The 25,541-nt window shown below is 42.2% G+C and overlaps 1 protein-coding gene across 1 annotated transcript in view; it reads left to right on the forward strand.

Annotated features, from left to right (window-relative positions):
* The first annotated feature begins 2,583 nt into the window (after nt 1-2,583).
* The window catches only part of LOC109309310, a 148,183-nt gene continuing 125,225 nt past the window's right edge, over nt 2,584-25,541 (forward strand). The window contains 1 exon segment of the mRNA XM_019533974.1: nt 2,584-2,732. Coding sequence (XP_019389519.1) covers nt 2,648-2,732 — 85 coding nt within the window. The 5' untranslated portion in view covers nt 2,584-2,647.

Here is a 25,541-nt window from a genome sequence, read left to right on the forward strand (position 1 = left end):
ATCGGCCTGTGGGCTGTATTTTGCCTGCCTCTGTTTTAGTGTGATGGATGGACAAGAGGAAAGGGCAAGGAGATCAGGGAGCAGAGTTGAACAGATAACTTCACAGCAAAATCTGTTAGAATTTTAATACCAAGTAATTTCAACTGTTTGACTGCTTTGCAGTCACTAGCCATGGCTGTTCTAATTTCACTGACAGAAATATTCACAGAACATTATAAGAGCATGATAAGAAAGTATTACAGAAAACTAAAGAATAGAAGGTAATAGGTACTCCCACCAGAACATCTCCATGGCCTATCTAGTTCAGTGTCCTGACTGACTGTTTCCAGAAACAGGTGTTTCATAGAAGGGAACAATAAACCTAATAGCTGACAATTACAGAATTGCCCACCAGTAGCTGAGGCTTCTTTCTAACCAGGTCCATAAGAGCAATTTGTGAGTGGAATAAAGTGGTGGTGGAATAGACTACATGCGAGCTAAGAGGATTTACAGGACTGTAGTTTGAGTTAGAGGGAAGAGACCTTATTTTCAGAGAGGCTTGAAGCAAAGGGGAGGAGGGAATTGGGAAAATAGTTGGAGATAAAAACATTTTTTTAAGCTGCAGTCTACCATATGTAAATGAAAGAAACTAGCTCAATGAAAGAAATGAGGTTTGGGGTGAGTGAGACTGAAGCAAAAGAATCAGCCAAAAGAGAACAGAAGCAAGGAGGTAGGTCAAGGACTGAAAAGGTTACAGGATAAGGGGCGCCTCAGAGTCCAAGGGTGTAGACACATGATGCATTTACTATGTAGAACATTGACTTTGCTACGTAGTAAAAGTAGAGGAGGTATGTGACACACAGCCCTAGTATGTAGCACTACTATGTGGTAAGTCACTTGAATTCCTACTGTGTATTAAGGCAAAGATTTTTGTAGGTGCCATCTTTTATTGGACCAGCTGCATTGTTGAGATAGACTTAGGCAAGCTTTTGAATGCATTCTTCACCAGGCCTCATTCAATGCTTGTTTAAGTCTGTCCGAAAGATGTAGCTGTTCCAGTAAAAGATATCAACCACAAAAAATCTTTCACATAGGCTCTGAAGACCATAATTGCATAATTCCTGGACCATCAAGACTACAACATCACTCCAGAAGTATTATGTAGTAAGTTACCTGTTGAAAAAAATATAGAACCTGTGATGTGTCTTCTAAGTCTGTTTTAGCCTGGGGCAGTCCTTTGCTTTATGTAAACTATCTTCTCTGTGACCCAGTGCCCAGGTGGAGAGTTGACTGTATGTATGTACATCTTACTATGTTAAATTCTAAGAGTTAAACTCTGGGGGAAATTATGCCATAGTAACTGTGTCATATATTTATATCCTCAGGCTATGGTGAATAAGGAAAGGATACAGGGCAGGGGCAAACACTTGGATGGGGAAGGTGCATTGATCATATGTCATTGGAATTACACAGAGCTTGCAGGTTGGCCATACAGTCATGCAATATACAGCTGTTCACATCCTGCCATTAGAAAAGGGTGCTTTCTCCAGAGATTTAGTTTTCTCTTGCCAGCTAACATGAAATGATTTCCTGTTAAAATGCCACTTAATTAGAAGAAGGCTAAGAGGTGACACTCACTGGTAAACCACCTATGAAATCTCATGGCTCAGACTAGTCAGACTTCTTTGTTGACAGTAATATTTGTGATGAATGTTGCCCTCTTTCATTCTTCAGTAGATCCCTATTTTTGCTTAAAAAATACTATCCAGACTCTCAACTAGTGTAAATCATAGGATTCCTCATTTTGGAACTATGATAAATTACATTTATATCTTTGGCTCCATAGTAGTTATTTGTCAGAATTCACTGACTGTTTTGAGCACATAATTTTCTGTTCCTGTGGTCTTCACAGCCTGTGTGAAAACTATTCATTGATCATAATTCATACTTTGTTGTTGGTACTCAAGCTGGTTAACTGAAATACTTTAACAAAGAGAATACTGCGCAGTAGTGTCATATGGCAAAAATCATGCCAAGACGCTACTACACAGTAGTATTAGGCTCCTGTGCAGTAGCATCACATAAAAGGCATTGGCTAGTGCTACTGCACAGTAACTCTGGTTACTGTGAACTTATTTAGTACTTGCTAATACAGGAATTAAAGAAATGAACAGTAACTATTATGCAGTAGTGTCTCATGTAGATGCACCCAATGTGAACGTTATCAGTCCTGCTTTGCTGACAGAGATCCCTTGACTGAAGTCCTACAGCTAGCAGTTCAGATCACTTGAACAAATATTGGCCATAAAAAGCATGGCAATGAGAGTAAACTAAATAATATTTTAATGAAATCCTTTGGTTGTAATCTGATAAGGTAATTTACGCAAAACTTTATTTTTTTGGGTGATAGAAGGTTCATGAATTTGCAAGGCCTTTTCAGAACAAAAAGATTCAGATCAAGTCCAAATAGGTAAATAATGATATCAAATTAAATTTTGGCAAAAATATTCCCAGTTTTGTAATATTCAGATCAAATGGAAATCTACAAGTGATTATTGTATGGTTAATCGTTTACAGGTCTGGACAGAGAAGAGTATATAAATGAACACCTTTCTTGCAATCTTTCTAGCATTCCTGCACAATAGTTCCCCCACCAGATTCTGCAACCATGAAGTGGGTGGCATTAATTTCTTTAATTTTTCTCTTCAGTTCTGCTACATCTAAGAATCTGAAAAGATTTGCTCGAGATGCAGGTAAGAAAGATCTGTGCTGACTACTTGCTTTAATGCTGTGTGCTTGCAAGCTTTGTAGTATTGCTTCCAAGACTTTTGGATTCAATTTTGCAGAATTTCACAACTTAGTTTTAAATGATTGCTCTAAAATCCATTGAGGTTTATGGCAAAACTCTGACTTTAAAAGACTTTAAAAATTTTAATTTCTGAAGGCAGAAACTTTTCAGGTTAAGGCTTGAAAGCAAATCCCTCTGGAGAATAACTTAATCTATTGAAAATAGTGGGCTTGGTCAGTGCTGATATGAGATGAATTATAGTCCCTGCCACATGTTACATCTGAGACATGTTTAACAAGTTAATCACATCTTAAGTTTTAACCCAGCTGCACACTAAAGGAATTAATGGTATCATAAAACATGGAATAAGCCACAGAGTTATTCCACAAAAAATGTGTATTGACTTTGCAGCTGGTTTCTATCATGCCATTAATTGAATGTGTAATCAACATACAGTGTTTTCCCCTAAATAACTTCTACAGAATGAAGCAAGGAAATGCACTTTCCTGCCAAAAAAATCTTTTTCTTTAAATGATATATAAAACTAGAGCTGCTGTTCCTTTCTTTCCTAATACTCTGTCTATATCTCAATTTGGGCACTGAGTATGGCTGACCAAGAATTTTCCATCACAGCTTTCTTGAGATTTTGAGTTTAGTTAAATTTTACAGGAGGAGATTGCTTTCCTGGAGAGCTTTTTATTCCTCTTTGGAAGAACTGAGAACACAAAAGCTGAAAGTTTTTGACTGAAACATTTGGCTAGACATTTCTGTTTTTGCCCAAAACTATCCCCTTTATTCATCCCTTGGTCAATGAAATGTCCAAGTTATCTGATAAAAATTCCAGTGAAAATAAAATTATTTCATTTTTCTATGTACTCAGTCACTTTGCAAAGCCTACTAAGCTATACCTGGATCAACAAGCCTTGCATTATTAGGTATCTTAATTATAGACTTAAATCTTGCATATAACCCCTACCTTTTACAGCAGATGCAAATGATTTGTGTCCAGGGAAGCATGAATCTAAGCCAATGGACCTCTTTAACTTTAGGTATGCAAATTAAAAAAACTCAAAAGATCAACAAGGTTTTCCTAAAGATCAGACTGGGACCATCTGAGTTCATCATCAATATTCACAGCAGTGCAGTCATTATAACTGAAACTCCAACTTTGCTAATGGTTCGTGGTATCTGAGATCCAGTTTGTTTGTCTTATACTTGAAACAGGAACACATTTTGGCAGTTAACTATAAAACCAGAATATATTGATGGTGAGACAGACTAACTTTGGCTAGATAAGCATATGAAAAAGGCCATAGTAATCAATGGAAAGTGAGTTAGGTGGGCCATCTGAGATGAAGGAAAGATCGAGGTAACCCAAAGAAAGGCTTGGGAAAGAAGGGTTATCAGAAAAGCAGCATGGATAGCCCTAGACAAAAACAAAAAAACTAAAGGAAGGGATTATAAAACTTCAGCTATAGTTGTCTCCTGCTGAAGTCAATAGGAACATTTCTCTTGGGTCTAAGAGTTAGGTCAAGTCTGAACATTTTTCCAAACACTCCTCCATATGCCCAAATAGATTCACCCTAGCAGGAGGAATCTACACACAGCAGATGTAAAGCTGATACATATTGTTCTTTTTTTTGTTAACTAGAACACAAGAGTGAAATTGCCCACCGCTTCAATGATTTACAGGAAGATACTTTTCAAAAAGTGTAAGTGAATCTTTAAGGTGAATAATATAATAACCTTACATTTGTCTTTGCACCAAAAATAAGCTGGTGGTTAGTGAGAAATACAATGTGGGCTAATTAAAAGACATATGGACTATACAAACTAAAATGTTATATACAGCCAGATAAGGCAGACTCAGGACTTGTTTGAGCCCTGAAGCAGTTGCAGTCCTACCCTTAGGAGATGCTCAGGAGTGAACTGTAGGACAACTGGCTAGGTAAGTAGGAACCAAATTTGCTGCCACACCCAAGTCCGACCACCCCAAGCAAATATGGCCTAGGAGTAGTGCAGATTCAATAACCTTTGTGTGCCAAATAGTGTCTCATTCAAAGGACACTACTGGGACAAACCAAGTTGCCTAGTGGTTTTAGGAATGGTGGAGATAATTAAAGATCTCAGAGAGCTACTACAGAAACTCCTTTGGGTGTTAATGTTCTACTATCAATTACTTTTAACCGTGACACTAATAACTAAACTTATGGTAACTGCAAGTATGCTAGATGCAAGGGGAAGTATAATGCCAGGCACGTCTACACAAGAAGCTGACTACACAGTAGTTGAAAAATACTGTGGAGTAGTGCATTGCAACACAGTGCTAATACGCTACTGCACAGTATTATTAGGCTACGGCACTAGTAGTATCACTTAAAAGATGTTCACCAGCACTACTGTGCAGTAACTCCAGTACTGTGCATTTATTTAGTACTTGCTAATATAAATAATAAATGTGTAGTAGTGATTGGACATTAGTGTCTCATGTAGATGCACCCACTGAGGACAAGTCCTTAATCTGAGGTGATTATACCCTATATGATGGTCCTCACAAAGCAATTAAACTAAAAATTACACTTGGAAGGGAAGGGATGAGAAAGCATATAGGTTGCAGAATTATGATATTGAGGTTATTCATTTTAGGCATAAATGCTATTTGAATCGGTTTTTTGGTCATAGCTTTCTTCCTTTGGAATAATTGGCTCTCACTAACTTTGCTCAGTAATTTCAGTGAAGGGATCTCTCTCAGTTTTGATTGCCATGAATCAAAACAAAATCTCTGAATCCAAAGGCAACTGTGTAAAATGAAAAAAGATGTTTCTTTGTTATCTTCACCTTTAAAAATTATGTTTTATATTTCAGTGCCCTGATCACATTTGCTCAGTACCTCCAGAAGTGTTCTTTTGATGAACTAGCTAAACTGGTAAAGGATGTCGTCGACCTTGCACACAAATGTGTAGCTAATGAGGATGCTGAAGGATGCACAAAATCACTGGTAGGCAAAATATCCAGTTACAGTGTTTGTTTCATAGTATGTTACAAGCAGGAAATAGTTTACTTTAAACAGCAAAGTAAAATCTTCTTGTCTTATCAGTAGAAACCCTTAAGGTGCTCAGTCTTTGATGCTGTCAGCCAAATTGCCTTTCAGGTGGATATTCTTAAATACCAGCTTCTAAGAGTAGAGAATTTCAAAATGCTTACACAACTTAGCACCCTATTTTCCATTGACTTCCTCTAAGGCATAGGGTCACTAATGGTCAGATTTTTAAAGACATTTAGGAGCCTAGAAGTGGACACTGGCACATGAAGTATAGGTCTGACTATAAGGAAACATTGGGCATGTCTACACATGCAATTAACGTGCCTGATTTTTTTCTGCAGAAAATTCAGGATCATCAAAGTGCTCCCTGGTGCATATCTATACATGGGCCCCTGTTGGGAACAAATTGAGCCCAGCAGTCCAGTCTAGGGCTGCTCCTGCTTTGCTCTGCCCACCTGCAGCAGCCAGAGGGAGCTCCTGGCTCCCCTACGTGCCAGCCCTTGGCTGGCAGGGAGTATGGGGGCTTAGCCCAGAGCTTTGGAGGGCAGAGAGGGAGCTGTTCCAGCTTCATCCCAGCTGGGGGAGATTGGGCTGGCCCCAAGTGGGGCAAGTGGAACTTGTCCTGGCTGCCAGGAAGCTGCATCTGATCCAGTTGGAGATTAAAGGCATTAGTGGGAACTTAAGACCCTCACTTTCAGGATGTGCCTGCGATCTAGCTTTCCAAAGATATATAAGTATTTGGAGATATTTAGAGAAACCTAACTTACCTAGAGGCCTACTCAGTATTAGTCATATGCCTAAGGATGTGAAGGGCCTGTTTGGGACTATATTCTGGCTATTTCCAACTGGCAAATTGAATACAAGGGATCACAACATTTTTTTAGAAGGTTTCCTGTATTGTTATTAAAATATAGACCAAATCCTGTCATAGATACACCTGAGAACTCACATTGATTTCAGTGGAGCTGGTAGTGTGAGGTGAACTTGAGATGGTATATTTCCTATTAAGTTTAAGTAACAGCAGACCTCTACGGATCATAAAGAATGGGAGAATGTAGATATCAGAATCGACTGTCAAAGTCATCCAGCCCTATGGATCAGGCCCACAGACATGCCCCATGCACTGGAGCCAGCACACAGGGCCAGTCCAATGCAGGCACCTCATGTAGTGCATGCATGCCCTGGACCAGCCCTGCACACTGCATGAAGCACATGTTGGCCCCAGTCCAAGGCTTATGCATGAAGTTGGCACAGGGCATGCTGCATAAAGTGCCTATGTTGGACTGGCTTTGCACACTGGGTCCAGCTATGTGCACCAAACGTGGCATATACCAAACTAGCATCATATGCTGTATGCAGTGTGTGGGGTCAGTCTGAGACTTATGGCCAAATTTTAGGGCTCCACAGGGTGTATCTGGTCCGTGGACCATGTCTTTCACATCCCTGATTTAAATTGATGGACTTGTGTCAATTCTTAGTGTAACTATTGGAATTGAGAGAGGTTTGCTGATTTTTAGCTTTATATGACTTTGGCCCATGTGCCCAAATGTGGGAAAGGGGAGGGTGGGATGGAATTTGCCCCTAGTCGCTTCCCTGCTCAATCTGTGTCCTAGAGTGCCTGGCTAAGGACATCTCCCCAAACAATCATTTTTCCTGGTGGGATCATAATTTAGAACCTGTTGTCAGCCCTGGCAACTGGGTGGAAATTACCAAGAGCAGGCAGAAGATGGTGAGCATAGGAAGGGAACATTTTGGGGTCTCAGTTGTGCCTATCAGGATAGTGCTAGGTAGGGGAAGGTATAGTAGGGGAGCTGGGGTGGCAGTGGCCTATATAGAAATTCTTGCATGTAGAAGGTGTCTGGTGCCCGACTTGTTCAGTGCAGAGGATCCTACCTTGTGTTTGGGACCAGGGATAAGTTGGGGATTCTGTTAGTACAACAATCAGCCCTCTGCACAACAGATCCCCTGACTAAACTAGCAAATCTGGCCTTGGAAGTGGTATTGAGAACACCTAGACTTACTGTCTTGAGTGACTTCAACATTCACATTGAGGCTGGCCTGTCAGGGCTGAAATGGGACTTCATGGAGGCTATGGCAACTGTGGGGCTATCCCAGAAAATGACTGGGTTGACATACAGGGTGGGACACAGGCTAGACTTAATGTTTTGCGCTAGCTTGGAAAAGGGGGTCCGATCATAATGCATATCCTTAGGATGCCTCTGTCTTGGCTGGGCCATGACCTTTTAAAGGCACATAATCCTGCCCCCAAATGTCCCTGACAAGGTGATGGACCAGTCAGGCTGGTCTGTCTCCAGTGAATGATAGAGCCAGTAAATTTCCAGAACTTTCTGGGGGATATTCCCACTAACCCTGACAGCCATTCTGCCAATGGCCCAGTTGAACTGGGAATAGCACACTGACTGCTGCTATAGCCACAGCTGCACCCAGGCATCCACAGAGAGTCGGACCTGATGATGTGGGTTGGACCTGATGATCTGTTTAGGTCCCTTCCGACCCGAAGTATTATGATACATTATGCTTTCCATAACCAACTTTCATGGGGACTCTTGGCCATGTTTGTTTTCTACTCCTCTCACTATAGCCTGCCATTTTCTTGGATGAGATCTGTGAAGTACCGGCTCTTGGTGAGAAGTATGGGGCTATGGCTGACTGTTGTGCTAAAGATGACCCTGAAAGAAATAAGTGCTTCCTAAAATTCAAAACAAACGATCCACCATTCATTCAACCATATCAGAGACCTGAGCCTGATGCATTGTGCAAGGATTTCACGGACAACAAACAGTCATTCCTGGAGCAGTAAGGAAACTGATTTTTATAAAAGATACAGATTGTTAATCATATTAAACAGAGGTACTCCGCAAGATTCATTGGACATGTAGACACACAGAATTACGTGGTCAAAATGTTGCCAACTTAAGTGTGGAAACAGCTACACACATACATATTGTATACACTTGTGTCAAAGTAGCTGGAAAAGTTGTTCAAAGTTTGAACTTGTGATGACATTTCCATTAGATGTTATAATGGTTTGTTTTTTTAATTTGAATTTTTTGCAAAAAAACCCATATGTTTCTTCATATGCACATTTTCTGGATTTTTTTTGGAAAGTTTTTTTTTATGAAGGCCTGAAACCCAAACCCAGTAATGTTTCCATTTCTACTTTTCCAGCATTCCTTTTTTTCCCAGTTTCCATTTTCTTTTCATTTTTCACTTTGTCACTGGAAAGGACAGAAAAAATGGTAAAAAGAAAGCAAGCAAGGGGTGGCAACAACAAAACTGGGCAGTTTTCATCCCATTATACAATATCAGTGATTTAAAAAAAATAAAAATACAAATCTAATTCTCATTGTATTGATGTGGCCAAATATATAAGGAATTCACCTAATGATCTCCGTCTGTGAATTCTCCTTTGGAGATATTCAGATGTAGCACAACACACACTACTGGTAGATACCACACTAGATTTCTGTGTCTAGATTGCTGTGTTTCTAATATATATTAAAATAATGAATGTGCGGTGGCTAGGCTTTTAGAATGTGTGTGTACACACACACATTCTAAAAACCTAGACACTGAACATTCACTATTTTAAGCCATCCTGAGCCTTTTGGGGAAGGGAAGACTATGAATCTAATAAATAAACAAAACAGAAGCCTTGCATAGAGTTGAGGACATTTATTGCTGTTACTGAAACACCTGGCTTTGTATTTTCTTCGAATTACAGTTACCTCTATCAGGTTGCAAGAAGAGCACCTTTCCTTTATGCCCCTGCACTTCTTGCCCTGGGTGTTGACTACGAGCATGTAATTGAAGCCTGTTGTGCAGAGACTGAAATTGGTACTTGCCTGGATGAAAAGGTACTCAGATTTTCTATGTGAAAAGTGAAATTTTCCATCCACTTAACCCTGATTTTGGTAAGATCAGAAGGCAGTCTTGAAAGGACAATGTCTAATCAACCTTAGTAATTTTAAAATAAAGTGTGCCTCCTGACTGTATAACAACTTCTAAGGTAGAAATTACAATCTGTCTCCCAGATTTCCTCCCACCCCCAATGCCTATCACTCTAAATAACACAGGCTTTGGGGCATTTCAGAAGAATGAGAAAATACCGGTATATAAAATAATGATATACAAAAAAGACCTGAAGAAGTATGTCTTGTATTCTAAAGCTTGTCTAATTCTGTCTCAACTATGCAGTTAATCCAATGAAAGTTCTCACCATAAGAAATCCTTGCCTCATACAAAAACAAAGGAAGTTATTCTCAAATTATGCAGAAATTGTGGTGCTCTTGCACATTACTTACTTGGACATATTGTTATTTGTGAAATAATCATAAAATAACTGCAGGGTTTCGATCTGTCACCTACTATTAAAACATTCTGGACCACACTGTCCCTTCATTTGTGTTCAGTCCCCATGGCTTCAGTGCTGAGATTCTGATGAACCAGCAGTCGGTGACCCTGCGAGCAAAGGCTGTGTAGTTCAGTGAAATCAACTGGTACACAGCAAGGTACAACTTAGCAAGAGGGAGGGCAGCCATTCTGGGTCCTAAATATTTGAACCAAAATTAACTGCTGGACTGTAAATGGCTAATGGTTGCATGAGGACCTCTTGCTTTGCTTGCCTCTTCACATTTTACTAGGGAAGAGCCCTTTGTGTTTGTAGGCTGGAGCTTCTTGTTTCTTGTTTTCTAATCTATCAAGTGTGACTTTTTTTTTGACAAATCATTTCTTTTTACCATAGATACCTGCCCTAAAGGAAAAAGCCAGAAAACTGAATTCACGGCAGGTATATGCCTGTGGAATCTTAGACAAGTTTGGGGAGAGAGTTTTCCAGGCAGAGTAAGTGTTCTTGCCATTACTTTATAAGAAAATACAGCTTTTCCTTGCTTTATGTTGTACGTGTTCCTGGAAAACGGTGCATAACTCAAATTTGCATAAAGGGAACCCACTTTACAATGTAACACATAGGGATATACATGAACGCTGTGTTCCCCCAGTGGCTGGGGGGGGCATGGCGGTGGTGTTAGCATGGCAGCGGTGACGGGAGCACAGTAGTGGTAAGCGGGAGCTCCCGCAGATGCCACCAGCGCTGTCAGTGGTGTGAGGGGAGGTGGCGAGCACTGAACAGGGGTTGGCAACCCCTAGCAGATGCCACCAGCAGCATTAGCAGTGACCAGCGGCAATTGTAGTGATTTTTGTAGGGGGTGCACTGCTACGCTCAGGGGGTGCATATGTACCCTTATGTACCCTCATGTACCCCCTACCTGTTGCTCCTGGGGATATGTTCCAAAACCTCAAATTTACTGACCCATAGACCCATTTCTACCACTTCTACCATGAGAATTTTGGAGCTCACCAACAGCAGACAGTACACAAAAGCACAGGGTGGTGGTGAATGTTACCATAACGGGGATGGCAACTACACAAATACATGTCACAGACAATGAGCGAGGAGACTATATTTTGATGCGCATCACTCCTACAATGTACCACACAAAGGAGCTTCTACGACACTGATCTCATAAGAGTGAATTTACCTTGTATATAATGAATTTTTGGTATAAAAAGGGTCATTGAATAAGAGAGTATTTGTACATACAGAACCCGCATAAAGTGAGGGAAACCTGTAGGCTGTTAGTCCTAAAGCCTGAAGATACATCAGAGTGTCAGGATACGGACAAATATAGTTTCATAGTTTCATAGTTAGTAGGGTCGGAAGGGACCTGAGCAGATCATCATGTCCGACCCACTGCTGTGGCAGGAAAGAGTACTGGGGTCAAATGACCCCAGCAATGTGATTGTCAAGCCTTGTCTTAAAGACCCCCCAGGGTAGGAGCCAGCACCGCTTCACTTGAAAGTTGGTTCCAGATCCTAGCCGCCTTGACAGTGAAGTAGCATCTCCTGATATCTAGCCTGTATTTACCCTCTGCCAGCTTGTGACAGTTATTCCTAGTCACTCCTGGTAGTGCTTGGGGGAACAGGGACTCCCCCAGTGCCTGCTGGTCCCCTCTGACTAGTTTGTAACAGGCCACTAGATCCCCCCCTCAGCCTTCTCTTATGGAGGCTGAATAGGTTCAGGTCCCGTAGCCTGTCCTTGTAGGGCCTGCCCTGCTGCCCCCGATCATGTGAGTGGCCTTCCTCTAGACCCTCTCCATGCTGTCCACATCCCTCTTGAAGTGCGGCGCCCAGAACTGGATGCAGTACTCCAGCTGCGGCCTGACCAGTGCCGCATAGAGGGGGAGTATCACCTCCTTGGACCTGCTCGTGATGCATCTGCGGATGCATGACAAAGTATGGTTGGCCTTCCTGACTGCATTCCCACACTGCCGGCCCATGTTCATCTTGGAATCAGTGATGACTCCAAGATCCTTTTCTGCTTCTGTACTGACGAGAAGGGAATTCCCCAACCTGTCGGTATGGTGCTGGTTCTTCCTCCCCAGGTGCATCATCTTGCACTTGTCAGTGTTGAATCCCATCCTATTCTCATCTGCCCACCCCTGTGACCTGTCTAGGTATGATTGTAGCCTATTCCTCCCTTCTAGTGTGCCCACATCCCCCCACATCTTAGTGTCATCTGCGAATTTGAGCAGGGTGCTTTTTATCCCATCGTCCAAGTCACTGATGAAGATGTTGAACAGCGCGGGCCCGAGGACTGAGCCCTACGGGACCCCACTGCCCACATCCCTCCAGGTCAAAAATGACCCATCCACTACCACTCTTTGGGTGCGGCCCTCCAGCTAGTCAGCGACCCATTTGACTGTGTAGGTGTCGACACCACAGTCTCCCAGATTTTTAATGAGAATGGGATGAGAGACAGTGTTGAAGTCCAGGAAGACTATGTCCACTGCTACCCCTGCATCTAAGGATTTGGTGACCTGGTCGTAGAAGGTCACCAGGTTGGTCTGACAGGACCTGCTTCTAATGAACCCATGTTGGTTGTCCCTAAGCATAACCTCCCCCGCTGGCCCCTCATGGACATGTGCCAGGATAATTCTCTCAAAAAGCTTACCCAGGATCGAGGTAAGGCTAACTGAGCTATAGTTTCCTGGGTCCTCCTTCCTCCCTTTTTTGAAGAGGTGAACCACATTGGCCCTCTTCCAGTCCTCTGGCACCACACCAAAGCCAAGAATTGCAAAAATTGCAAGAAGTGTGCAAACACTTTGAGGCAGGACATAATATCTTCTTGGGAGAGTACGTAATGGCCAGAATCCTTCTCAAACCCTGCATAAAGATTAGGTCATTCCAGGCTTTGCCAAATATGGGCAAGATCTTTAATTGTGGCTTTGTTTTTTTATACTGCACTATGCATAGGTAAACTTACATAATCTTTGTTGGTTGATTGTGATCATTAGTACAAAGCTGACCACTGGAAGTAAAGACAGATGAAGCCAGCTCTAGATACTAGGTTGCAGTGATACATGTGATTGTATCATTTATTCCAGAACCAATGCTTCAGAGGCATGTTCCTTGGATAATAATGGTTCAACTACAGCCCTTGCCTATTATACATTTAAGAACTGATCAGTACAGTTTTCTTGACTGATTCCCTGCAAATATGCAAGACATTGATTTTATCTAGTGAGTAGCCCAACATAGTAAGATGTATCTAGAGCATTTTTTTGAGAGAGACTGACAGCTTTCAAGAGTCCAACTAATGAAAAAATTGCCTGTTCCTGAGTATTACAGACTAACCTAAATGTCAGATTTTTTTACTAAGCTTCACAAATGCTCTTTTCCCTTCTTCTTCCCTTCTTTCTAGACGGCTAGCCTTAATTAGCCAAAAATATCCAAAGGCTCCATTTGCAGAGGTTCACAAAATTGTACAAGATCTCAAGGGAATCTACAAAGAGTGCTGCGATGGTGACATGGTGGAGTGCATGGATGACAGGGTAAATTACATATTTTCTTGGCATTCGTATATTTGAGAAAGAACTCAGAAGAGTTATATTTTCTATCATGCACTCTCACACAGTATAATACCTACACATTCCCCAAGAAATGTGGTTGGAAATATTTCTTAAGCACTAACTTGGGATATAGTTTTTAGGAATGATTAGTTATGACTTGGAGTATAACCTATCTGGCTGTGTTTTTGAAGCTCAAAATCATCATATTGATTAGGGAAACAGGTGGACAACGTAGGTTAGAAATGAAAGCTGTGACAGATATGCAAAAGTTGATCCTGAAACTGAAACAGGCAGGCATGCAGTTCATAGAAGTGTCTTGTGATGTTGTAGTGTGCTGGGAGGTTTTCAAAAGCCAATAGCAGAAAACTCTTGCCCCATAACTCTATGGTATGCTGTACTTCATATTCAAGAATCAAATCATAATCTCGCAGCCCAAATTCTCAACAGCTGCCTAGCACTGACCCTAAATTCCTCACTCAATGGGAATGTCTACACATGCTTTTACACACACACTCAAAGGGAATGTCTACACATGATTTTACACAACTTTCATGTGCATTTGCCTAATGCGTATTATGGTGATATCGGCACACGCATAAAGCAAGTATCAAATTTATGCATGAATAGTTAAATCACATTAGCAAATGTGTGGACATGCTAATGAGCATTAACGAGGGTGTGCAGACTGACTTGGAACTAAAGTTAGTCCCAAGTCAATGGGCACACACTGCGTGTCCATTAGTGTGTCGTCCCGTTTGCTATGTGATTTAACTATTTGTGCATAAATTTGATGCCTGCTTTATGCAGGTATCAAATTTAGGTTCAAATATTCTTAAATCACTATTTTTAAGGTTCATGTGTGAAGATGCATTCCCTTAATGTGCCTTAAGTCAGGTTAATGCACATTAAATGTGCACATGTAGATGCACCCAATATGTGCCCTTCAGCTTAATGAGGCAACTCATGCCAGGGTGGGGAGTATGGTACCAGCCAGAAGTGAGCACTTAGTAATTCATTTCAAGATGCCTGTAAACTTGGATGGTTTTTCAGACCCACAAGGTTTGGTTTTCCAGGCAAAGTAAGTGTTTTTGCCATTATTTTTTTTTTAACAAAATGGGCTGGTAGTTCTAAAACCTGAAGACGCATCAAAGAAATATCAGGATATGGACAAACTTATCTTTTAAGTGCTTTAAAAGTGGGAGGTGGAAGAGCCACATGGGAATGCATCAAATGGTTGCATCAGTATGTAATAAAACGGTGGTGTAGCTTAGGCGTACTGCCCTATGTAACCTTTTCCCCCTGCTCCAAAATATACATTCTTTGTTTATGGTGAATGTTAGTAAAAAGCTGACCACAGAGAGCAAAGAGAAACAAAACCAGCTCTAGAATCCAGGTTCCCAGAGGCATTCTGTCAGCTATAGCAATAAATTATGTGTTATAGATTCCAGTTTTATAGTAATCTACAGGTCATTACAGTTTTCTTCACAGCCTCCTAAGCCTAAATGTTTCTCAGAGGGACTGGTTGGGGATATTTCCCAAGTACCAATTAGAAATATAGCCCTTAAGAATTATGACACATTAGTTATGACTTTGAATTTATTTGCTTGCCTAAGGTTTTTTCAAAGCTCAAAATCACCATATTAATTAAGGTAATACATAGACCATGTAGGTTAAAAATTAAAGCCACAGACATACACAAATGAACTTCAGAGCAGAAACAGGCATAAATGGAAACCTCATAAATGTTTTGCAATGCTGCAATGTATTTGGAGTTTCTAGGCAGCTAGTAGCAGAAAATTCTTGACCCTAACCTCTTTTTTGCAGTGCTGCACTTCAGATTCAGTCATGCAGATAGGGAGGAAGGGGATTTAGAAGTGCTCTGCTATTTTTTAAGTTCATATATAGAGAAAACAATTCCTTAGCCCCAGGTTTTGAATTACACTTTGACTCTTCGGGGGTGGGGGGGATGGTCTGCAAAAAAATTGTGCTGCTTATCACAATGCCCTAATAAAATTGGAGACCCTCCCCAGGTTATGATTTTCAAATCTTACAAGGGGACTCTCATTTCTCATGGAGGGGCTCAGTCCCCTCTTCAAGCTTTCCCTTCAAGGTTAAGGACTGCAGTACTGACCACAAGGGTACTCTCAAGATGTCTGTCCACTTGCATGCAGTGTCCAAGACTGCCTTTCTGTTCTCGTGGGGCTTTTGCATCTGACCACGTTCTGCAGTGCAGAGAAATCAGGGGCTGTCAGGGGAATGTGGCAGTGAAAAAGACAGGGAATTTGAGGTTTTCTAGTCACCCCTCACTAACATGCTAAGACTAAGGAATGGGGACAACCTTCCCCAGGTTGGGTCATGAAGAGTGGCAGAAATGCCATGGCTCTGATAGACCGAAGGGCCTACTGCTGGGAGGAAGACTGGCACTGCAGTAACTCTGCCTGTTTTAGGCTGCTCTCTGTCTAGTGGAGTGCTGATTACAACATCCTGAAAAAACTCTTTCTTTCTTTAGGCAGTCAGCCAGTTCTCTAGAAAATGGGTGAAGCACAGCACTGACTTGTGCTTCCGAAGTATAGCAAAAATAATAGGGGGGGGATGGCCAGTCAACACCTTTTAACTGGTGCTTCATTGCACCTTCTGCAGGCTGAACTCATGACTTACATCTGCTCCAAACAAGAGCAGCTCTCCAGTAAAATACATCACTGCTGTGAGAAACCGGTGGTGGAGCGAAGCCAGTGCATCATTGAAGCAGATTTTGATGACAAACCTGAAGACTTACCTCCGATAGGTGACAAGTACATACACAGCCCAGATGTGTGTGGACACTTTGAGGCAGCACATGATGTCTTCCTGGCAGAGTATGTGATTCAATAAGTAGATTTATTATTGTTACTGTTATTGTTATTATTAATGTTATTCTTGTTATTGTTGCTGTTGTTGCTCTTGTTGTAAAAATAGATTTTAGAGACAGACAAAAAGTAAATTAATTTTATCTGCCTAATATTCTGCTGCTGTAAATTGTCTGGTATCCTCTATGTAGTGATGCCATTTTATGCCAGAGGAGAATCTGGCCAGGAGAGTACATCTTGGGAAGATTTTTTTAGACCTGCCCGTGGAGAGGTCAATATCTCCTCTGTTTTGTTTCCTTCCTTTTCCTATACTCTAATTCCCAGTGTTAACTCCTCATATCCTTCTAGTGGAGTATGCCAGGTAGCACATCAGTGCCTTTCCACCCCTTGCCACTGGTATGAGATAGCATTATATTCAGGGCTGCTATGTGCTTCTGCTATAACACCCTATTTAGGAAGTGTGTTTTTCTTTGGTTGTTGCCCCTCCTGCAATCAATAACTGATAGGCTCTACAATGGTAAAGGTGTCCTACTAACACAAGGAAACCCATTCCAAACCTCAGGGTTTACCTGACCTGTTTCCATCAGAACAACAGTCATGGTTTGTCACTATGCTCATCACTATGTTATTCATTAGGGAAGCCATGGCAATTTTATTCTTCAGCTCTAATGCTGACAGCATTCAACTGTTGCAGGTTTCTCTTTGAATATGGAAGAAGGCATCCAGAGTTCTCTACTCAGATGCTTCTGAGGATTGCTAAGCTATATGAAGACACCCTGGGAAAGTGCTGTAAAACTGAAAGTCCTTCTGAATGTTATGCAGAAGTGGTAGGTTCTACTGTTTTTCCACATATAGTATAATAGAGTGTGGAGATGTCTGAGTTATGATGAATGGAGTCAGATCAGGGGAATTTTAATGAGATTCCATTTTTAAAGAATCTATTGTGTATTAATCTATGGGAGAAGCTGGGATTCCCATGGAAGAGATACCAATGCCATCTTTGTTACTGAGGACAAAGGCCAAAGATTCATTGACTATGGAGAAAGAACTATCTTTTGACACAGAGGTAGAGGAGTCATACTACATCCAATAATTCCATTGTGTTGGCAAATGCAGGCCCTGGCAAAATTCAGGGCTCATATGTATGAGGTCCTGTACAAAAATGTGTAACATGATGTCTGATGCAGGGTTTTTTAAAAACTTTGTTCGCAACATTTTGCAAGCATCATTTTGGCATCTCTCAGGGTGGTATCACCCATACCTTGTAATGTTGTGTGTATTAAAGTTAGGATGTGTTTTGATGGTGCCCAACATTCACTTGTAAGAGTTGCAGGTCATTGGAATGTAATGATGTATTAAAGTTAGTATGTGTTAGGAGATAAGCCTCTCCTGAAAGGTAACAACTTTGCAATGCCAAAAGGACATTTACCATCTGCTAAACTGCTTGGGTATGCATCTATCTGCTCATATTTTAACTGCACTTAGTAATAAGGTTTATACTTTGACCTTACTAAATCCATGGGATGTTAAGTAGTGTTAAAGTTAGAACATGTTGTGAACAGTTGCACATTAAATGTTAGTGCTGTTTCTTGCTACTAGAGGTCTAGCAAGCAGGGGATGCCTAGGAGACAGGATACCTTGGCTCTGTCACTGTTGTGTTTGTGTGGGGGGGTGAAGGGTGGTGTAAGAGGAGAGAGCTGGGAGTGGCATATCCTGGGATGCTGGTGGACTGCAAATTGATCATTTTATCTCCATGGAGCAGATGGAAGTGGTAGCACTGCTCAGAGTTAACCTTCACCTGTAGTGGGGTAACTTTGAGATGCTTGCAGAACACTTAGAATGGGTTAACAAGCCTTAATGTCCAGATGGTCACATTTTAAGTGCCCTTAGTACAGTTTAAGTGCACCATGTGACTTCAACCCAAGTTTTAAGTTGAATTTATGACACCAACCTCACTTCATCAGTTCCCTGCTATAGCAGGGGCCTTGGCAGGAGTGACACTTCAGTCTATTGTGTCTGTTAGGGGCACAAAGCAATTTTGGTTTAACACCTATTCTGCCTCTTAGGCATGTAAATGAACTTAGCTGCCAACATGTGATTGTACTTCACTCTTGGGTCTCTGAAAGACTGTTAAAGAAAAGGTGTGTAGGTTCTTTCTGGATTTTTTGACTCAGTCTTAAGTATTACAAAAATACATGCATGCTGAATAAGCTTAAATAGGATCAAAATTAGGCACCTAATAGGTAGAACAGGATCTGGCCTTGAAATCAAAGCGTTTCAGTCCTTCAGAGTCTAACAGAAGTCATTGATTTTGCAAGCCAAAACAAACCTGGATTTTACTTAGTGCTGGGAAATACTGGGGGAAAAAAGGTTTCAAAAAGATTTATTCAGGTGAAGCCCATCAGCTTGTATCAGTCACATTTATGAACCTTATGCTTACTCTCAGAGCCATCTCTAGGGGTGTGGGGCCTGGGCATACCAGCCTGTGTGGGGCCCAGGGGTGGCAAGCGGCCGGAGCTGGAAGTGCTCAGCGGCGGTGGCAGAGCCAGCAGCGCTCGTCAGTGGCAGTGCGTGGTGGCCACAGTGGGGCCTATGTGGCATTGACCGTGGGGCCCCCCAAAGTGCAGGGCCCAGGGCTCTCTCCCCGATTTACCCCCTCTTCCCCCACTTCCAGGGACAGCCCTGCTCACTTTTCACAGATATTTTTGCACCTAATATTTTCTTCAGGAGAATGTTGAGAGAGACAGAAAACAGCATGCTGTAACATCTTAAGTAAAAAAAAGAGTCACTTTGGTAGTGTTCCTCTACACACAAGTGAAGCACTGTTGAGTAATGAAGAAGCCAGTTCCTGAGAGGGAGAATGATTCAGTGGCTAGGACAGAGCAAACAGTCAGAAATATTCCTTCTATCATCTCTAAGCTAATGATGGTGGATGCCAGGGAGGGTGATGAACAGGGGGTAGACCACTCTAGATATACCTGCTTCAAGACTGTCCTTCTAAAGCATCCATTTGTTCTACTGTGTGGGGCAGGATATTGGGCTAAATGGACCATTGGAATGATCCAGTATAGGTCTTCTTATGTTCTTATGTTCTTAGTGTACTCAGGGATGTTCCAAAAATGAATATGTTCAAATATGATAGGATTCTCAATTACTGCAGTTATGGGGGCTGGAACTGTACCTCGGGACAAATAGAAGAGATAAGTGGCTACACTAGATGCATATTTGTTTGCTTAGGACCTGGGTGTGCTGCTGCCAGGGACACATTATGTTACATGCTACTAATAAGGAATATGTTTATTTGCAGGAAAGGCTTATCCAAGAACACATCCAGGAGACTAAAGTCCTCGTAAAGACAAACTGTGATCTTCTTACACAGGGTGGAGAATTTAACTTCCAAAAAGAGTATGTTGTTCCTGAAAAGTATCCTCATGTATAAGGAGGGAATGTGTTCAATTTGGTAAGGGTGACATTTTCCAGACACAGATGACCAGAAAAAGGCACAAGACTATTCAGGGTACTTCAGAAAGCACCAATACTGCAGTACTGGGACAAAAAAGGTGGTGCAGAGAAAAACCCCGTTAAGTGGGGATTCATTGCTGCTGCTCTCCTTGTTGAAACAAAGGAAAGTTAGCACAGCTTTGGACAGACTGCTTTGTACTTGGTGAAACTAGCCATGCTACATGACTTGGTGCCAATAATTTGTTCAACGGTAATCATGCAGTGTGGAATCTTGTGATTTCAGGGTTCTTATCCGCTACACCAAGAAAATGCCTCAGGTATCCACACAAACATTGCTTGAACTTGCAAAGACGATGACAGCTATTGGTGTTAAGTGCTGCCATGAACCTGAAGAAAAACACATACCTTGTTCTGAGGGGCGTGTGAGTCGATTTCTTCCTTTTTTCCCTTCTTTTTGATGTTTTTTTCTTTGTACTGCACCCGTAACTTTCCATGAAACCTGCTGAACCCATAGACAACAGCCATTTTATCCTCAAAGTTGCCTCTGTCTTAAACAGGAGATTGATCCTGAAACCTTTCATTGGAACCTGGACCACTGTTTTCAAAGCTAGAAGCCTTAAGTTAGCCCCCTGCATCCATTAGCAGAAGCCACCTCCATTTTCAATGGAGTTGAGCTCTTCAGCAGATTACTTCAGCATCACTTAAAAAAAACTTACTCATTTCTTTCATTCTCCATAATCAAAACCAAATGAAATTTAGACTGATGCTTTTTGTGTTTGGAAGTGGAATTGTACTGGGCTGTGGGGATCAGGTATTCCTATTTCCATAAAAAAATATTTTGACTCTTACTTTGTTGATTTTCTTTTCTCTATTCAGCTTAGCATTGTGATTCAGGAAATGTGCAAGAAACAGGAAACAACACCTATAAATGACCAAGTTGCACATTGCTGTGATGACTCCTATTCTGAAAGGAGACCGTGCTTCACCAAATTGGGAGTGGATGAAAAGTATACACCTCCACCATTTGACCCAGCTATGTTCAACTTTGATGATAAATTATGCACCGCTCCTGAAGAAGAACAGAAAGAAAACCAGCTTGGGTAAGACCTTTGTTTTCTAATTAATTATAGACCTTGTAAGAATTAACATCTTGAAATGGAGGAGCACAACTCTAATGTATTAGATACACCAAGGAAGCTTTTGAAGGTAATTACAAGCATTTGCTTGGAAACTACTGTCACTATGGTTGTAAACATTCAGTATTTCACATCTTCAGTTGATGTAATCCATAGACAATGCTGGTTTACACTGAGCTGTTCCCAGATGTTCAGGCTTTCTTTTTCATAGCCAACTCTGGCAGCCCTGATCACTTTGTAGGGAGGATATGAGGTGAAAAGTTTGCTTTTCTAGCCTCCTTCAGCCTGTTAGGAACTTTACTGCAGAGATCATTCAGTAGAATGGCATAGTGACTCAGTCTGAGCCAGTGCATGGCACAAAGCAGATAGGAAAAAGAGAGGGGGCTCTTAGTAGGCCATTTTTCTACTGGCATCCCAGGAGATGTGGTTTGAAGGATGCATTCTTAATAATTAAAAACCATGGAGACTTTACAGAACCATGCAAGGAGGATATTTTGTACCCAGAATAAGGTGAGAGGAGAGGTGAGTGAAGGTGAACGGAGAAGTGGGCAGACTGAGCAGTCTGGCTGAAATTGTAGGCATTTGTAGATGAAATGGGGATTTACTTCACCCGAAATTGAAGTGGTGGTTTTTTAAAAACACCGCTTCAGTTTAAGGTGAAGTAAAGCCCCCGTGTCATGCACACCTGTGTCTTACCTGCCTCTCTGGTGGTGAGGAGGGGAGGGTGAGTTGCCAGCAGGTGAAGCGGTCCCTGGGTTGCAGAAAGCGGGGGGAGGCTGGTGCTTTCCTCCATGGCAGCAGTGCCTCCCTACAGATGGCACTCACCCACAGGCACCTGGCTCAGGCAGTCCCTGGGGGCACCACAGCCGCAGGGGGAAGAACCAAGTCCCTGAGCAGCTCAGGCAGGCAGGCTCCAGGGGAGAAAAAAAAAATCAGGCTTGCTGCTTTTTTTTTTCTTCTTCTGTGGAGCCTGTCTTCCCAGGCTGCCTGCATAGCCCCTGAGTCACATGGAGCCTAGTGCTTCATTCTGTGGCTGCAGGGCAGCAAACTAAACATTGTTGGAAGTGTTTTAGTTTTCTGAATCCCAAAGTCATTTAAGGCACATTACACCACCGAATGTGCTACAGTGGCTGGAATTAATCCGCAATACATCACTGACACGTGCAAACACCAATGCCATTAAAGTGGTGCAAAATCATTTAACCAGCTTTAAAGTGTTGTGCACATATGCCCCTCATTTTGTCTACACACACCCATAAGAGTTGAAGCAACAAAGCAAGGATTATTTTGAGCTGTTTCTGTGTTTTCTCATATTTGACATGCAGGGCCTCATCCAAGTCTCACTGCAATCAATGGAAAAATCCCATAAGCTTGACTGGACAATAGATCATGTCCATGGTGAGCAAAGGGAAAACTCACTTTCAAACCCAAGACCACATGCACTAGTAGGCATTTCTCATAACTTGAGTCAGATCCAGGATCAACCCAGGCCTCAGGGAAATGTGACACTGAATCCCAGCAAGTCAAGTCAGACTAACTGGTATTAACTATACCATTATATTTTGCTTTCATTCCAGTTTGCTTGTCAACCTTATTAAACGCAAGATCAAGATTACAGAGGAACAATTGCAGACAATCAGCGGAGGTTTTTCTGCTATGTTGGATAAGTGCTGCAAGGTAGAAGACCATGATACCTGCTTTGGTGAAGAGGTACTTCTTTTTTTTCATGAATACAGAGCCTAGTCTTGATCAAAGAAAGCATGCATGGAGCATATCAATATCTACCTTTAACTGAAAGGGTTCAGCTACCACAAAGTGATTCTATTTCTCTGTGTACTAATGTACATGTGAGGCACCTTCCTCTAAATGAACCATTAGAAACATCTGGTTTGACCTTGTGTGCCATCAAGACTCCAACAGTTAGAGAACACAGAAGCTTCCTAACTAAACACTGTGGGCATGTATACATATATCTTTGTCTGCTCTGATGCACCAGAAATCCAACATGTCATAGAAGACTTGATAAATTGAGTCTGCAGAGCATGTGAGCTGACGTGCCTAGTGCTGCAGCACATGCATTTGTATAAATGGCGAAATGCACGTTAGGGCACAGAAAATAGCAGCAGTGTGTTTTTGAACTAAGACACGTTCAATGTGTTTTAGTTCAAAAGTGTGCTGCTGCCATTTTCTCAGCACTGATGTGCATTTTGCCATTTATACAAATGCATGTGCTGCAGTATTGGGCACTTTTAAAAGTGCCCAGTGCTGCAGCACAACCATGTGTACAAATGCCCTGTGTCATTTACTAGTGTTGATTGTCTGTCTCAAATATTTGTTTTCTCTCTTCCCAGGGTGCAAACCTCATTGTTGAAAGTAGAGCTACCTTAGGAATTGGAAACTAAAGCATGGCAGGTAGGAGCACCACTATTTATGGACTATGCATTTAATTCCTCAGAGCAAATGGGATCATGGCTTGATGTAGCACTGGTTCCTTCCTAGAATTGTTTTTTTATCTTGGAGTCTGGGATCCTTGGTTACAAAAGACAGCACATCCCCTTCTAGGTTGTGTTTTACAATGTTCTTTTTATGGAGACCTGTTACATGTTACAGAGGTGATTGCCTCATGCAATCCATAACATGCTAGACCGGGGTGCTCAACCTTCAGCCCACAGGCCAAATGCAGCCTGTGGAACCATTGTGTCCAGCTTGCGGATCTCCCCATGGGTCTGGAAATTTGGCATCAGGGGAGCAGTGGCTATTCAAACAGGCACCCTCCTCCCTGCCAAATCCCCAAATCTTGTTCCCTATGTGGCCAGTTAGAACCAAATTATTTCCCCGTGGGGCTAGGCCACACCCAACTGCTTCTGGATTGGGGCCAAGCCACATCCTCTTCCCTCCCTGCAGGATTGGGTTGGGGCCTGACCATGCCCTCCTACCCTGCAGGGCCTGGCCATGCCCCCTTCCCTCTCACTGGGGCTGGGCCATGTCCCCTTCCCTCTGTGGGGCCAGGTTGGGGCCTGGTCACACTCCCTGACCCCCTAGGGCCAGGCCATGCTCCTTTCCCCCTCTACCTGGCTGGATTTGGGCCTGGCCATGCCCCCTTCCCTCTCCATGGGGCTGGTTCAAGCTTCTTTCTTCTGCAGGGCTGCATTGGGCCTGGCCTGACCCCTCTACCCCACATGACCAGATGGGCACCAGATTGGGCGCACTGTCTGGATGTGGGCCACAGACAAACTGAGCACTGCCAGTCTGGCCCACCAGGCAAAGAAGCTGTGCACCACTATGCTAGACCTGCCCATACAACGTGCAGTCATACAATAGCTTTCTTAGATTAATCTGCAGCATGCCTAATTGGAATCTTCACCCTGCAACACGAGTGAAGAGAAAGCCTGTGTTAGGTCCAAGTGAGGTATAACTGTGACACACTTGGGGACATCTCTTCTGCAACTGGATCTCCTGGGACAGCTGTAGCCATATGTGAATGTTTTGAATGCAGAGCTGACAAAGAAAGCTTGTGACTTAAAACCTGAAAAACCTCTGTTCCCAATCCTTATGAGGATGCGCCATTTGGGGTAAAGGTGACTCTGATTCTGAGTCTTTGCAGCATAAGAACCTATAAAGTCAATCCCGTGAGCTGTTTTTCAAGTGAGTGAGACCCTGAGAACAGGTATCAAACTATGGCCAACTGTGCAGTTGTTACTATGCAATCATTTAGTACTTGCTTTAGAGTGTGCAGTAACCAGTGTTACTGCGCAGTGCCATTGCCCCATGGTTATTTTTGGCTGCTACTGCTCAGTAGTATCCACGTCATGGTTCGTACCTGGTGATGCTATATCACTATAACAATGAGCTATGGTGCAGTAGCTTGTTGCTGTGGCAATGTATCATCTCATGTAGATGTGCCTAGTGGACATGTCTATACCTGCAGTTAATGTGACTAAATAAATTCCAGCACAATTTGAACCAGAGTAAACTAATCTGGATGTTACCATCTACATGTGTGTTTAAGTGCAGTAATTTACTCCAGCATACAATAGTATTTCTGTCTGATGGGACTATCCTATGCTGGAGTAAATTAGTCTATTGTGCCCTAATTGTAGCATACCTGTAGATGGTGATGCTTTACTGTGGAGCAAATGAGTCTACTCTGCAGTAAAGCACACCTGTAGGCATACCCAGTTATTGTCAACATGGGTGGCTTGATACTTCTCATAACACTTTGATGTAGCTCACAATTTTTATAAGATAATCTTTTTTTGTTATTTTAGGTCACCATTGGGGAGAAAAAGGATTAATATCTCCTGCTCAATATGTCCTCAACATTACTTCTTTCTCAGTTGTTTACAATTCTGTTTA

Source organism: Crocodylus porosus, unplaced genomic scaffold (assembly GCF_001723895.1).
Source record: "Crocodylus porosus isolate Cpor-Errol unplaced genomic scaffold, CroPor_comp1, whole genome shotgun sequence".
NCBI classification, from domain to species: domain Eukaryota; kingdom Metazoa; phylum Chordata; order Crocodylia; family Crocodylidae; genus Crocodylus; species Crocodylus porosus.